This window comes from Triturus cristatus, chromosome 7, assembly GCF_964204655.1.
Source record: "Triturus cristatus chromosome 7, aTriCri1.1, whole genome shotgun sequence".
Classification (NCBI taxonomy): Eukaryota; Metazoa; Chordata; class Amphibia; order Caudata; family Salamandridae; genus Triturus; species Triturus cristatus.
The window spans coordinates 1,764,965,807-1,764,982,840 of NC_140590.1; the positions used below are offsets into that span (position 1 = coordinate 1,764,965,807).

The following is a 17,034-nucleotide window of genomic DNA, read 5'->3' on the forward strand; positions in this document are numbered from 1 at the left end:
CAGAAATATTTAAAGAGGGGAAAAGTAAATGCTCATAATTCAAGTTTTAGGCAAACCTAAATCCAACTGGATGCTGGATGGTTCAAAATGGCTGAGGATTATTGATCACCTGTTTAGAGGTGACTACTTTTTTATACTTTGAATTGTAATATCAATAACAATTTTAAAAAAAGAATAACCACACAAAATATGTTTCTTCTTGGGTAATGCACCCATGATTTGGAAACTTTTTCCAACACACAACAGAAGGCGCTCCTTCATCTCATTAGTCAAGGGAGACATCAAGCTACATCTTTTAGATAAGGTGAATTATCTTACTAGAGCTCACATCCAATGTTGCAATGTCAGCAATTTTCTTCCTCCCCTCTGTTCACTTGTGTTCTCTTTATGTTTTTAACATCTTTCCACTTTGTGCTCTTTCAATGATTTCTTACCTTTACATTCTTCAGTGTCCCCACACTTCAGAGCAATGAATTGTAATTTCTAATGTTCATTCAAATTATTTTACTTGTCAGTAATGTTTTCAAAGAGCCACACCCCAGTTGATGGGGCTATGTGCCGCGAAACCATTGTGTAGCATGTTAAGACACTTCGTATGAAGGACGGAGAAATTGCCATTTTGAGAACAAAACAAATAACACATTGGCCTCCTCTTGTATTTGGGTGCTTTTTCAGATTGGTCTGCTCCTATACCACTGAAGCTCAGACAACTCTACCTTCTAAGGTATCACTGAAGTGTTAACAGCTGTCCCTAGTTCTGTATCGCTAGTGCCTTACCAGCTCTGCAGGCTCCTGTGTCACTGATGCCTTACCAGTTCTGCTTGTTCTTATATCACAGATGTCTTACCAGCTCTGCCTGCGCCTGCATCACGAATGCCTTACCAGCTCTGCCGGCTCCTGTGTCACTGATGCCTTATCAGCTCTGCTTGTTCTCATATCACTGATTCCTTACCAGCTCTGCCTGTGCCTGTATCACTAATGCCTTACCAGCTCTGCCTGTGCCTGTATCACTGATGTCTTACTAGATCTGCCTGCTCCTGTACCACTGATGCTCAGACAATTCTACCTGCTACTGTGTCACTGGTGCCTTACCAGCTCTGTCTGATCCTGTGTCACAGATGCCTTTCCAGCTCCGCCTTGTCTTGTATCACTGATGCCTTACCAGCTCTGCCTGTTCCTGTATCACTGATGCCTTACCAACTCTGCCTGCACCTCCACCACTGATGCCTTATCAGATCTGCCTGCTCCTGTATCTCTGCTGCCTTACCAACTCTGCCTGCTCCTGTACCACTGATGCTCAGACAACTCTACCTGCTGCTGTATCACTGAAGCATTAACAGCTGTCCCTGGTTCTGTATCACGGGTGCCTTACCAGCTCTGCTTGTTCCTGTATCACTGATGACTTACCAGCTCTGCTTGCTCCTGTATCACTGATGCCTTACCAGCTCTGTCTGCTCCTGTACACTGATGCCTTACCAGTTCTGCCTGATCATGTATCACTGATGCCTTACCAGCTCTTCCTGCTCCTGCTATACTGATGCCTTACCAGCCCTGCTTGGTCCTGTTTAACTGATGCCTTACCAGCTCTGCCTGTTCCTGTGTCACTGATGCCTTACCAGATCTTCCTTGTCCGCAATCACCGCCAGGCGGGAGCCCATGGAGGAGCAGTATTCATGACTCGAGCTCCAGGTCTTCTCATCTGTTCTTACTGGGAAGAAATAGCACTTCCGTCCATGCTGCTGCCAGTACATAGGAAAAGATGGTGCAGAATGAGCTCCTGCTGGAAGAATTAATGAAAGGAATCATTACTGGGTATTTCAATTATTGAGCAAAAAAAAAAACGGATTAATAGCTTATTCTAGGTTTTCAAAAGGTGGACTTATTTGCTCAATGCTGAAATCTGTGTCTGGCTTGTGGGTAAAAGGGCCGGCTACTGGCAGGTCAGATTTGGGTCTTCATCCTTCTGAAGCCGGTACACGTAGTCCTGTGAAAGTGCTATTTAAAATGGTTTGAAATCAGAAAACCACCACATTCCCTTGTGCCACCGCAGGAAAAACAAGCATTTGCAATGCAATCGGTCTCGCATTTATGAAAGTTAGAGCTATTTGCGTTGTAAATGACAATGTCTTTTACCCATGTGTTTTGGTTTGGAGTGGAGTGGATGTATGGGTTCAGAGTGGAATTATGTGGGTTGAATTGAAATTGTTGTTGAATTGTGTGGTGTGTAGTGTATTTGTGTAGTGGAATTATGTACCATGATGAATAGACAGGAGTGGGAGCTGCATAGAATAGATAGAAAGGAAGGTAGAGTGGAACAGTTAGTTTGTGAACGAAGTGGTGAATGAACTCCAGACAGAGGAGCAGAAAGAGTGGGTGAGAAAGAGAAAAAAGGGGAGGACAGGCCACAGACGTATAAAGAGAGTGAGTGTGCTTATGTGTGCACTAGACACCCACAGAAGAGGACAGCGTTGGTTTGAGGAACAGACATTTTTAAAGGACACAGTAAAGAAACTGTGTCTTAAAACCTAAAATGGACCAATATGAGACTGTCAGGAAGAGTGCATGAGAGAGAGGTGTGAGAGAGAGAGGGATGAGTGGGAGGTGCACCGGGTGGGGGCGAAAGGGAAACCAGTGCACAGCCCTTGCATTTATGTGGGGTGTTTTTATGTTGCATAGTGTACAGTGTAAATATGTGGAGTGTGCTAATATGGACTTCCAGCCATGCTTAACAGACATCCCTCTTTTCTAATGAATGTATCCCTCTAACAGCCGCACATGTCCACAACTCCTAGTAATATCCCACATCTTCCCTATTATTAATCAACTTTAATTAATCTAACCATCTTCACAACAGTAGAGTAAATGCACAAGATCTCCAGAGCACAAACCTAATCTTAAGGCAGTTGATCCTACAAGGAAAAAGAAGCACATTATCCTATCTTTCTCGAACCCTGGGATCCGGAGTAATGTGCTGCTTGTTGCAGAGCTCTCCCAGAGCCTTATTAAAGCTCGTAAGCATTATGTACATATAATTTACAATATAAGAACTCTAAATATTCAAATATTAAAAATCTATCATAACAGTTTATATTTTAAATTGGCATAACAAGTATCCTTAGTGCTGCGAGGTGTCAAAACCACAATATGCAATTTGCACAAGAAAATATGAGGATCGAATTAATGCCTTGTTCCAGGGGTGAGAGGTGTCAGCTGTTATTAATGCAAGCAGGTTAGTTCCCCTTCCTTATAAAAGGCCTTTGTATTCTCTCAAAGGAGCTACAATGTGCTGTCAAAATAACTAACACTGACTGCACTGCATCTCGGCAAACTGCTTTTTTCTGTCTTTTTTCCAGCCTCGGTGTAGGCATCATTATCAGTGGCACAATCTGCATATTTGTTAAATACAGGCACCCGCTGAGTACCAGCACCAGTGCCAAGCTTACAAGATACTAGTACATGCCTTAGGGCAAGGATCCAAGTAGCATTATTACTAGTGCCAGCCTTGGAGGCCCATCCACTGTACACTACTATCAAGAACAAACTGCTCGTAAACAGGGTTATCAATGTCAGCCTTACCATGGCATCCTCTAACCATTATTACCAGTGCCAGCCTTATTGTCTGAGTACTATTTCCAACAGCAGCAGCCTTCATGTAAAAAACAGTTGAGCATCGCAATCCATGCCAGCATTAAGCGGGAGGGCAGTTCCTTGGCAGTATATATAATGTCAGACGCAGTGTGGGCACGATCATCTGAGCCTGCCTCAGTGTTGGCATGTCCCTGGGGGCTGTTAGCAGTGCTTGCAATAGTGAAGGCATCACCCTGCGAACTATCATTAATGCCAACCCTGGTTTTGGCACAATTTCTAATAATACCATTAACTAGTCTGGGCATCCCCTGGATGCCTATTTCCCAAACTTCTAATGTCAAGCCATTCACCAACCTGACCTCCCTGTCACCCCATCACCGCATTCTGTGCCAATCGGCTTCGCTATCGCAGAAGCTGCCAGTACGGCCCAGAAAACATTTGGCACTTATCCACTGGTGACTCGGGAGCCCGAAGGAGCTGAGAATGTCTGCCATCATGCCCAGCATCTGGTCGGTTCACCCCGGGGTCTTCTGAGGTGCCTTCATGATGCCCACGCCTCCAGGGTTCCCCAGCTGCCCAGCATTGATGTCAGAGACAAAGACCCCGTCAATGACGCCATTCGTAGGCACCCATGGTGCCCTTGACCAGCTCAGAGAAGAAGGTATGGTTTTACCCACTGCCTCGGATGGGAATCGGTCCTCCCAGCCGTGTGCCTCCAACTCCAGGGAACGCACAAATAACTCCGGGGCAGGAAGGGGCCAGGCGCGCCGGGAGACTCAGGCGTGCCCACGAGAAATAAATAAATAGGAGCAGTAAAGAGGCCAACAGCTATTGAAGGACACCAATGATGACATGGCCGTCATAAGGAGGGACTAACAAGCCTACAACCAATCAGAAGGCAGCATTTACAACACAAGCCAGTCAAAAAGTTGGGCGGGGGAGTGGGCAGGGCTTCCACAAAGCTACCAGCCATGCAGTATAGTGTATACTGCATTCTTCTCAAATCGAACAGCGCATGCGCTGCAACGCTAGGCGAGACCTAAAAAGGGGGCGTACAAAATCGCTGCAGTGGCTCAGGGCAGAGCCGAGCACTTGTCTGTTTGCCCTTGCACTGTTTTAAGTGCTTTCATTTAATTCAATATTTCTCCAAATAAGTGCCTGATTTCAGTTAACACAACTCTGAACAGAAAGAGAAAAACACTGCTCACTGTAAATCTCGTTTTAACCAGAAGCAATACCAGGTTTAATGATTGCTCTTTAAACAGTTCAATCACATAAAAACAGGCTTTATGCTCTGCGCTGAGCAGGTGACTATGAATGGGCCCAAGAGAAGCAACAGTGTCCACTCTCTAGAAAGAAAGAAGTTAAAGTTCACCTGTCAAAATATCTGTGAAAAGCATGAACTTTTATGTTCTCTTTAGTATGGATTTATATAGTCTCAGGTCTAAAAGCAGTGTTCCAAAATGTGCATCCTACCTCAGCAGAGACAAAGTCATAGAAAAGTTAAATCCAGATGCTCCGAAGTTGTATTAGAAACCTAAGCCTCCACTAACTCGGGCCTGCTTTCACCGCTACCATAATCACTGCTGTATGTCACAAGAGCCAGCAGTAGTACTGATCATCTTGCAGATAATCTTTTAGGGAAGGTTGAATATCATTAGGATGTTTGTACGTAGTAGGGTGGTATAGGGGCCTAACAACTTGTAATAAATATGTTATGTTATGTTATGTTATATTACGGTACATTGCGTTGTGATGTTATAGTATGTTATGTTCAATCAATCAGGGATTTGTGAAGCGCACTATTCACCGTGAGGGTCTCAAGGCGCTTGGGGGGTGGGCAGAATTTTGGCAGCTATGGCTCATCCGAAGAGCCAGGTCTTGAGGCTCTTCCTGAATGCTTGCAGTGTGGGGGTTCGTCTGATGCTGATGGGGAGTTTGTTCTTGGTCTTAGCCACAATGTAGGAGAGGGATCTTCCTCCTATTCTGGCTCTGCGGATGCGTGGAATTACGGCCAGGGCAAGGTCGGCAGAGCAGAGGTTCCTCTTGGGGGCGTAGAAGGAGATTCTTTTGTTGAGGTATTGGGGTCCGGTGTTGTGAAGGGCTTTATAGGTGTGTGCGAGCAGCTTGAAAGTGACTCTTTTTTCAACTGGGAGCCAGTGGAGGTCTCGTAGGTGCTGGGTGATGTGGTCTTGTAGTGGTATGATGAGGAACGAGTCTAGCAGCGGCGTTCTGGACGGGCTGGAGTTTGTGGAGTAGAGATTTGTTGATTCTAGCGTAGAGGGCATTTCTGTAGTCAAATCTGCTGGTTATAAGTGCGTGGGAGATGGTCTTTCTGGACTCAGGAGGGATCCATTTGAAGGTCTTGCGGAGTATACAGAGGGTGTTAAAGCACGTGGACGATACAGTCAGTTCATGGTGAGGAGGGAGTCAAGCCGAGGTTGCGGGCGTTGTCCATGGGTGAGAGAGGTGTTGTCCCACATGGAGGGGGTGGATCCGAGGACGAGGACGTCCATTTTCTCAGAGTTGAGCTTCAGGCAGCTGCTGCTCATCCGGAGTGCAACATCCTTCATTCCTTCCTGGAAACTGTATCTGATGATGTCGGGTTACTTGGTGATGGAGAGGATGAGCTGTGTTGTTGGCATAGGATACTATGCTGAGTCCGTGTTTTCTGACGATGGTTACAAGTGGGGCCATGTAGATGTTGAAGAGCGTTGTAGGATACTTGGGGTACTCCGCATCTGATCTCTGTGGGTTCAGAGAGGAAAGGAGGAAGTCTGATTCTTTAAGTTCTGCTGGCGAGGAAGGAGCAGATCCAGTATAGGGCAGTTCCCTCTATGCCGGCGTCATGGAGTCTGGCAGCTAGCGTGCAGTGGGAGACAGTGTTCAATGCTGCTGAGAGGCGTAGTAGAATGAGGGCTGACATGTGGCCTTGGTTGAGGAGAGTGTGGATGTCGTCCATGGCTGCTAGTAGGGCGGTCTCGGTGCTGTGGTTGCTGTGGAATCCAGATTGAGAAGTGTTGAGGATCAAGATTCTATGAAGCTTGTGAGCTGGATGTTGACAATCGTCTTGGTGACTTTGGCGGCGAAGGGGAGGAGAGAGATGGGTTTATAGTTCTTGAGCTCCTCATGGTCTTTGTGGTGTCTTCTGTAGTGACAGTGGTCTAGGCAGTGATGGTTGGCTGGGTTGCATTGCTGGTGGCCGGTGTTTTGTTGGGCCTTGGTTCTGTTCGTCGAAATTGTCATAGAGTCCTGATCTTGTGATGGAAGAAGAAGCCGAGTTTGTTGCAGAGGTCCTGGGAGGGAGGGATGTCAGAGGATTCGCTGGGGGGTTTGGTGAATTCTTGTATGATGCTGAAGAGTTTCTTGGAGTTGAGGGAGTTGGAGAGGATTATGTTATGTTATGTTATGGTCTGGTATGGTATGGTGTATTATAGTAGGGTATGGTATGGTATTTTATGTTATGTTATGCTATAGTTATTCATCTGCACTGAACAACCATTGGTATTGAGCCAATCAATCGAACACATATATTACTGGTACTTTACGTATCATATGTCAAAATATAAAATATATTTAAAATACACATGGCACCCCAAACCCATATCTTGGAAAACTGGGATAATGAATGCCCCTCTGTATTGAGAAAAATGCACAACTGCATTGGTTTATTCAGACAATGGGGTTAATAGTTTTAGAAAAAAAGGATTACGATATTGTAGTGAGATTTGCCAGGGGCAAAATGCTCAATTTGAACTTCAGATAGAGTGTTTATGGAACTGTGGCTCGAAAGTGCCTAGAACTTTGAACTGGGAGCTGCATGTATGGGTTTAGAAGATCTCTGTGAGATAACCAAGGGAGGTTCCATTCTCAAAGATCAGAAATGTGTCAATTGTTTTCTTGGCAGAGCCCAATAAGGGGCATATCATCAAGGGCCCGCTATAAAATTATCGCCGCTTTAGCGTCCGTTTTCGGGCAAAAAGTGGTGATAATTTTATCGCACTATCAGCATGGACACGCTAACGAGTGTTTCCATGCCTCAGCGCCAGTTTCCCTAACACCCATCTTTGCATCGCCAATGAGATGCAAAGTGGGCGTACCCTGCCAGACTAACGTGGAGAATGTCGTTAACCGACATTTCTCCAATTACCAAGGAATTCGCTAACCTGCTTAGCGATTATAATAGTAGCGCTAACCACACTTAACGCAGGTTTCTTTACACCTGCTTACAATCTGACTTAGCCATTATATCCAATGGGAGGTTGATTATATGGCTATGTCCACCCTGCCCGATCAGCAAATTATCGCCTGTCGCTGTGCGATTATCTCTGGATTTCCAGCGATAATCGCACATTTTGCAGCTATCGCTTGGATTTTTATCGCTTTGGAGATAAGCGTTGCTGATAGCGTGCTATCTCCGCGATAAAATCCAGCGATAGCCGGCGATAATTATCCTTGCGCTAAGCGCCCTTAGCGATAATTATCGCCGGCTGTTGCTGATATGCACCTAAGTTCGCACAGCTATTATGGCGGTGTCCAAAAGAGTTTAGGTACTTGGAAGGAGTGTTTTGTCCTTGTAGTCAAACTGTAGTTAGGCCAACAATGCTGCAAACATCACTGTTTACATTCCACTGTTTTGATTGTGTACGTGTCTAAAAAATGAAAGGTCAACCTTTCGTTAATTGTGTATTAAGCCAAGAATTTGACACTTTACGAATTTCCTCTGCTGCTCAGCTTTGGCATGATCTGCACAGATGTATGGTTTTCAAGACTCCCATCTCACATCTCTGGATGTACTTTGCCTATGAAGATTTGCAACTTCTACATTTCGTTATTATTTGCTTAATAACATTTGCTTTTCTTTTTTGCATTTAAAGCTGCAAATGTTATTTGTGACGGGTGTGTGTGTGGATGTGTTTGTGTGTGTATGTGTGCGTTTGCGTGATTGTGTGAGTGTGTATATACATATATTGCGTAAATGGTATGTGTGAGAATCTTAGAGACCATGTGACTCACTACGATAGATGACTAAGGGTTTTCTTATTCATAGAAATATTCACATTAATAGTCTGGTCTTGATTGAGTATACATTCAACACTTATCTGTTATATTAACCCTTGAATATGCGCTACATGAGTTATTCATGTGAGTTAATATTGTAGGGCCCGATTCACAGAACTAACTTAAGACAAAATCCTAAACTTACTACTTTTGGTATTCACAGAAGGCATTAAGTAGTAGTAAAGTTAGGATTTTGTCTTAAGTCTGTCCTAAGTCTGTCCTAAGTTTGTCTTAAGTCTATCTTAAGTCTGTTTTAAGTCTGTCTTAAAACAGACTTAAGACAAACTTAAGGCAAAATCCTAACTTTTCTACTACTAACTGTCTTCTGTGAATACCAAAAGTAGTAAGTTTAGGATTTTGTCTTAAGTTAGTTCTGTGAATCGGGCCCATGGGTTTTAATGGAAGGATTTTAACAATGATTATAACATTATTTTTGTTATTTCAATATATGATATACTAGTATGTAACTATTCAATAGTGCCTCCTTTTGAACAAATCAATCTAGCCATATGCCTTGTGTTTATACTAGATTCATATTCTTTATTATTATATTGATCTGATTAATTACTAGATCGATAGATTAATAATGCTAGTGATGGGATATTAGTCGTTACTTGGCTACATTTGACTTATCCTAACAGACTGAGAAGTTATTTAATAGGCGCAGGCGGAGAACTCTGCTCCGCCCGCGGAGTGTGCAGAGATTTGCCTACTCCGTGTTCTGCGGAGAACGCGGAGTAGGCAAATCTCTGCACACTCCGCAGCGGAGCGGAGTTTGCCAGCCCCCACCTCCATCCCCCTATTAACAATTAATTAGACATTAATGAAAAGTAAAACAAAAAACACTTGCCTGTACTGCGGCATCCCCGGGCTGCCCTCCTCCTCTTCCTCGCCGTCTCTGGATGATCCTTGCGAAAACTGCACATGCGTGCATTCCCTTCAAGAAATGCACATGCGCGGGCACCCACACATGCACAGTTTTTGCAAGGAGGGTAGCCCAGGGATGCCGCAGTACAGGTAAGTGTTTTTTGTTTTACTTTTCATTAATGTCTAATTAATTGTTAATAGATGGGGTGGAGGCGGGTGGCGGAACGGAGTTCCATGAAGTTTGTTCCCAACTCCGTGGACCTCTATGTAGTCCCGCTACGCCAGCTATGCCCAGGGTTATTATTTAATCCCAGGGGAGTAAACTGCCAAGCAAATGGGATGGCCGCGACATACCCCCATTTTTGCGGGCTTCCTACCACTATTCAGGGAACTGTGCTCCAAATGTTCTTCCACAGACAAAGCTGGACCACTCTGGGCAAATATGTAATGCCAGACTGCCCCATATCATGCAGGCCGTTAAGCACAGTTTTTCATATATAAACCTGAAAAGCAAGAGTTTGTTTCGAAAAACAAAAAATAAATTCCTCACTAGAACATTTCTGCATTTTTCTTGATTATGACTGTTATGTCATTTATGGTGATCACAAAGAGGAAACTAGCATTGGCAAAGGCATTAGGTCTCACCTACACAAGGTATTGTCTTTGTCAATGTTTTCAGTCATTTTGTGCAGCTGTGCAGCTGCTGTGCAGCATGGCTGGAAATTAAAAGAAAAGTGCTCTATGATGTGACGCACTGGATGCGTCATAGCGCTTTTAAGGTCTCGCATAGGCAGCACTTGCACTGTCTCTTCAAGACATGCTGTATTCAGGTATGGACTTGAAGCTTCGCCCACTCTCTGCCCATCTTTTCAATTGGCTCCTGTTACTGTCCATTCTAAATGGTTGCTTTTGCTTTGTGAATAGGGTTATTAGTCCCTCCTTTATACCGCCTTTTCTGCTTTTGTAACCTCCCATGAGGACTGGCCCTTTTACTTGTGTTGTTACTCAGTATGTTTCTTTTACAGCCTGTGAGCACTGTTTTCTTAAATGAGTTTCTCCTACGGACTGTTGGAGGCACACATTTCGCTTCCCAGCTAATACAATTTTTTCCTGCTCATCATCAGAGGCATTTGGAGAGCGCCTGGTCTGTTCGTGCACCTCCCTCCCCCCCTCCCTGCTTGTTTTTTAACCCATTCCCTGTGTGCATCGGCCAACGGCCATCGCGAGCAGTACCTGGCTAGTGCTGCGCACGTCCGCTCCGTTGCGGTCCCGCCCACTCATTAAATGTCTGGAATTTGCGCCGCGGTTAACTGGTTAATATTTGTGAACATACTTTATCAGCGCTGTGTCCATTTCACGAGTGCGACGCTGGTTTCGCTTTCATTGTTGTGTATTTCCCGGCTCCTCCGTCCCACTTTCTCTGGTCTCCCAATCAGTCAGCAAGCTCCAGCCTGGTCTGCCTCACAGCAGAGTAGTGAAGCCAGGCGGATGAGAGGGAAGTTGTGCTGCAGCCTGCCTCACAGCAAGGGGCACCGCTATCTGTGCCTGCTCCTCGCTGCTGTCCCGGCTGTGCACTGGCTCTAGTCTCTGCAGAGAACTGCAGGTATGAGGTCTTTCTATTAGCGCAGCGCCCATTTCACGAGCGCTGCACTGGTTTTGCTTTCATTGTTGTGTCTTTTCCCTGCTGCTTTATCCCTCTCTCTTCTCTCCCTCCCTTCAAATCAGTGAGTGGGCTCTATCCAGTGCCTGCTTCCCAGCGGAATCAAGTGGACAAAGAGAGAGGGCTGTGCTGCTACTTCACAATGCCCTTGCCATAAGGCTGAAGAGCTGTTTCTTATAGTGGGCATACCGCGTGCAATTCGCTCCATCCATAGCGCCCCATTATCCCATTCGTTACACTTCCCCCCACAAAGCAAAACCAGGCTTCACTGCATAGTCTTTATTACTTTAGATAAACGCAATCTTTACTTTGTTGATGCACAGTCAACTCTCGACCATTTTATTAAAATTTTCAATCAACACACATTGATAAAGGCAATAAGTTTGAGAAATATACAATTCCGCCAAAGGTTGATATATATTGTATTTACAGTCTGAATCTCCAGAACCACACTTGATGCGTGTTGTGCCAGCAGGCCACAACCAATTCTTTGCGTGTTGTGCCAGCAGGCCGCAACCAATTCTTCACAGCTCCCCTTTGGTGGCCGCCGTCTATCCCCTAGACGCGGCCACCAGAGCACTGCTTGGCGCCTTTCTGGCGCGCCGGCCCCCTGAACGTTTCTTACCACAAGCGCCGGCATCTCGGGTAGGGCCAGAGAGTCCAGGACCACCAGCAAGTCAGCCCCCTGTCACGCCAGCCCGGAGCCCCATATACAGCCCGCCCTGTTTGCTCCAGGATCAGACAGTCCCCGCCAATCCGGAATCCCTGCCATTTCTCTTGCCCGGGACCCAGCCACAGGGCGAGAAGCTTGCTGGCGCTCTCACCCTCCCCCCAAATGCTGCTACCCCTTCCTTATCTAAGGCCATGGCCCCCAAGATGGTTTGGATGAACAATTCCAACCCTGCCTCTGACAGATGCACTCCATCCACCAAATAAAGTTCCCCTTTTTCTGCCTGTATCAAGTTATGTCTGATGTCCTGTATGGGTGACAGTCTCAAAAGTTTTGCCACCTCCTGGTTCAATTTCTTCACTGACCTATTCATTGCCACTGTTGGTGCGTTATTAGCCCAAACTCAATGTGGGATCATTTCTGACCAAAATATCGTGTGCTTCGGGAAGGCCTTCCTTACCTTAGAGAGCATAGAAAAGAGTTCATCTTTTACCCCTCTCCGGCCAGCCGGGATCATGCTGTTATGCCCTGAATGTATCACCAGCACATCTGGGATGGGCATGCCACTGTCTAGGGCCTTCCGCAGATGTGCTATGACATCTTTTAAACCCTGCCCTCCTGCCCCTACCCAGTGGTGATCTATACCTTTCATCCACTGTGTTCGCTCCTCTCTGGAGTTTTCAAAAAATTGCCCTGCTCTCCGTATATAAGAATGGCCGCACCAGCATACCTGTTTCCGCTGTCTCGAGACCACTGTATTCAAATTAAATAAATTGAAAGACAAGAAAGACAAGAAAGTTTTCATTAGGTGACTGACACCCCATGGGGTACTGTCCCCCCCTATCTTAAGCTAACTGCAGTCTCACGTATCTCTCAAAACAGGACAACTTCCATCTGCCTACCCGCTTGATGGTTTCCGTGGGGAGGCCTAAATCGACTTCTGTCGTAGCCGCCCGACCCGAAAAGAATGAGACGTGAACTGGGCCGTATCCTCCCCCAACAAGGCCAGCGATCGCTTGCATAGGCTCGTAACCTGAAACCTCATGAAGGGAGACCCGACCACGTGCAAAAGCAGACTACCATCTGCCTCCCTGGGCCGAACTTGCATGAAATCCTGCATCAGTGTCACGGGACAATAAACGGTCCCCAGCACTGCTCTCAGTTGGATCCAGACCTTATTTCCTAAAGGGTCTGTTTTTGACCTCCTCACTTTCACTTGAAGCGTTCCCTCTGAAATTAGCACATCAACCTCTCTGATCCCCTCTTTTTGATCCGTTTTTGAAGATAGTACCAGCTCCGATATCCGGAAAGCCCCAAAGAAAGCCAAGGTGTACGCATCTCGTAAGGAGACCTGCATACCTGTGGTAATACTTCCAAAATATATCCCCGGGGCCAACCGTTCCCAACCCTTCACTGCCCATCTTACTCTAGGGTCCTTTGTGGGATCCCCCTCCCCCTCAAGACCCGAAAATAATGCAATTGGAGACAACTGCCTCTTAACCAAAGACAATGATTTTCCATTCTCCCTCTGCTTTACCATGAAAAGGAGCACCCCCCGTGGGGTAAATTGCTCTGCTATCCTGGCTCCCCTCAGGACTGCTAAGTCAGCCTGTCTTGCCCTCTCATACATGCTCTTGGTCTTGGGTGCGATGGAAGCTGCTGTCAGATCGGGGGCAGCAGGGCACCAAGTTTCCACAGCTGTTCCGGAAAGTGCGTTATCTGTCTGTACGCTTGTGGCCATCGGGCTCTGAAATCTCTCAACTTAAAACTAGACACGGCATCAGCTACTGTGTTGTCGACCCCAGGCACATGTTTGGCAGTAAAGTATACATTACACAGCAGGCGACCCCGTTGCAGCTCCTTAAGCAAACGGAGCACCCACGGACATCTAGCCCTCTGGTTGTTCACTGCCATGACTGCCGACACACTGTCCGACCAAAAGGTAATGCGCTTATTGTCAAAGAACGGGCCCCAGAGGTGCAAGGCCACCACAATGGTAAACAGCTCTAAAAATTTGATATTGCGAGTCAAGCCAGTTCTCACCCAATCTGCCGGCCAATGTTTCATGCACCATTTTGATCCTAAGACTGCCCCGAACCCCACGCTGCCAGCTGCATCTGTGTAAAGTTCCAAATCTGCACTTGACTTGGTTGGTTGCTGCCAGATCACTGTGCCATTGAAACCCGACAGAAATTCCTTCCATGTACCCAAGTCATTTTTAACCTCCATCGAAAACCTAGTATGGTGATGTTTAGCCTTTAAGCTGGACATTGCCCATGCGATGTTACATGAAAAGGCCCTACCCATAGGTATCTCTCAGGGTGCGAAGTTCAGCTGCCCCACCAAGACCTGCAACTGATGTAGGGTGACTTTGCGCGCCGCTAGACATTCCTCTATGGATGCCTCAAAAGCTTGCACTTTCCCCTGCGGGAGGCGACATACTCCCTCCACCATGTCAATCTCTATACCTAGGAAAGTTAAACAGGTGGATGGGCCTTCAGTTTTTTCCCCCGCCAGCGGTACCCCCAGTGCCTCCGCCAACCGCTGGAAGCCCAGCAGAGCCTTCCTGCAGGCTGGTGAGCCCGGTGGACCCATAAACAGGAAATCGTCCAAATAATGCACCACATCACATGACTCCACTATGTCACGCACTGCCCATTCCAAGAAACAACTGAAGGTTTCAAACACCACGCATGCGATGGAACACCCCATCGGCATACATAGGTCCATAAAGAAATGCCGCTCGAATGTGAAACCTAACAACCTAGTATCCTCCGGGTGCACAGGCAGGAGGCGAAAGGCAGCCTCCACATCTGCTTTGGCCATCAGCGCTCTCTCCCCCAGTTTCTGTAGCTTCTGAATAGCGGTGTCAAACGTGGTGTAACACACTGCACAGAGTTCTTGTCCAACCTGTCATTAACTGACAGACCGGGTAGACTTGAAAGATTATGAATCAGGCGATATTTCCCCACTTCCTTCTTGGTCACCAAGCCCAAAGGCGAACATACCAGATCCTGCCTTGGTGGATGCTGGAAAGGCCCCGTCACCCTCCCCAGCGCTACCTCCTTCATGATCTTCTCCCTAGCCACCTCTGGGTTCCGCAAAACTTTAGCGCTGGTTGCGTGGAATGACTGTCGAAGGCGGAGCACTCAATGGGATATAAAAACCAAATTTAAAACCTTGATATAACAGCTGGGCCTCCTGCCCCTTCTCATATCTACAGAGCAAGTGGGCCAGGACATGCAAGTGTATGGGCGTGGGCAAACTCTTAGGAGGACTGGGCAGGACGTCCCTTGGCCTGTACATGGCCGGAGCGTGATGCTCTTTGGGTTTCCCCACTCTTTTGTAACACTTGTTCTCAGGGTGGCCTTGGATTCCAAAGAAGGAGCATATGTGCTTGAACTTGCATGCCAATCTCCTTCTGCATTCATTCTTGTTAAATCGCCCCCCGTTTGTCCCCCCGAAAGGGATGAGTGGTCTTGCTAACCGGTGTTGACGAGTGAAATTCAGCGTACCATATATTGATCTACCTCTGATCCCATGCCACCTCTGGCCTTACCGCCTTCATTTGTCTAAATTTGTTGTCATACTGCAACTAGGCCATGCCCTGGAATTCTGACGCGGCCCTGTGAATCATCGACATGTAGCTTATCAGCTGCGCCGCCAACCCTGAGAACCGCTCTATCATGATTCCTGCATAGATAGCGAACCCAGTAACCCAATTCTTGATAGACCATTCCACCTAAACTTTTTTCTGTTTCTGCACATGCCATATAATACCTGCTGACGGGGCTACCGCCAATGACGCGGAACCATAGATCACCGGGCTCTGTGTTAAGGGATGTTGTACTGCTACCACCGCTCCTTGGGGGCCCAGCGGTGCAGGTGGGATTGGCCCTGGCAATCCTGCATTATTGATTGGACTTTGTGACGCTGCTGCAATCACCATAGGAGATTGTGACACCCAACCGACTGGACCCAAACTTGCGCCACCCCACTGCCTTGATGTGCTACTACCGGTGCGGGAGCCTGCATGGCCGGTATTGTTGCCACCGCCATCTCTCCTTGTGTTTGCGTGGCAGGAGCTGCCGCTGCCAGTATTGTCGATGATGCTATGTGGGGTGCTGAGCTCTGTTGAAGCCCCTCTATCGGAAGCGGTTCCGTATTTGCCTGACCATTCTGCGCAGCAGCGCCCGAAGTATGACTATTGTCCGAGTTGACCAGGTGTTGGCCCACTGCCACCGCCTCACCTGGAGCACTTGCCCGCGCTTCCTCAACCCTCTTCGCCTTCTCCTGTTGTGCATCTCTAAAACATTCGGGCGTCCTCCTTGTGTGTTTAGTGGACGGCACCTCTTGCTGTGGCCTCCCTCCGGCCCCTTGAGTCAACGTCTGCAGGGCCCAGTCAATACCACCTTTCTTTGTGACCTCCCACAACGCCGACAGCGATCGAAATTCTTCCAGTGTAGCGGGAGCCTGCTTGGCCCCACGCACCCGCTTAGGTGGCATCCTGCCCTCTAAATAAAGCAAAAGAGAGTTACAACATGCCCACTGCGTTTTTCCCCTTGCCCTCCTGACGGGCCTTGCATGACACGCTTGCCTTGCTCCCTTTTCGGGCTGGGGCCCTAGGAATACCCACAACCCGGTGCCCACCTGCTTACCTGAGAGTACAATCAATGCATAACCACACCCCCTCTCAGGGGTACTTACCCCCCTCACCGGTCATATCAGTCCCAGGCCCCCCCTGCTCATATCATGACGGCCGTCGCCGAATGGATGAGTAACAGTCGACTGAAGCTGAACTCGGACAAGATGGAGGTCCTCATCCTCGGACCCACCCCCTCGGCCTGGGACGACTCCTGGTGGCCGACCACATTGGGAACAGCGCCGACACCCACCGACCACGCACGCTACCTAGGATTCATCCTCGACTCCTCCCTCTCCATGTCGAAACATGTCAATGCCATCTCCTCCTCCTGCTACAACACCCTCCGCATGCTTCGCAGAATCTACAAGTGGATCCCCATCAAAACTAGATGGACGGTGACACAGGCCCTCGTCAGCAGTAGGCTGGACTACGGCAACGCACTCTACGCAGGTATCCCGGCCAAACACCTACGACGACTGCAACGCATCCAAAACGCCGCTGTCCGACTGATCCTCAACGTCCCCCGCCGCAGCCACATCACCC

General features: G+C 47.5%; 1 protein-coding gene across 4 annotated transcripts in view; it reads right to left on the reverse strand.

Moving 5' to 3' along the window:
- Positions 1–17,034, reverse strand: part of LOC146813021 (killer cell lectin-like receptor subfamily B member 1B allele A) — a 667,905-nt gene that overhangs the window by 171,729 nt on the left and 479,142 nt on the right. For 2 of the 4 annotated variants that reach the window (XM_085614670.1, XM_085614671.1), the window contains exon 4: positions 1,617–1,777. In XM_085614670.1, the coding sequence (XP_085470796.1) occupies positions 1,617–1,777 (161 nt within the window). Of the gene's footprint in view, positions 1–1,616; positions 1,781–17,034 lie in introns of all 4 variants that reach the window. The other 2 variants (XM_085614668.1, XM_085614669.1) reach the window with 1 other exon arrangement.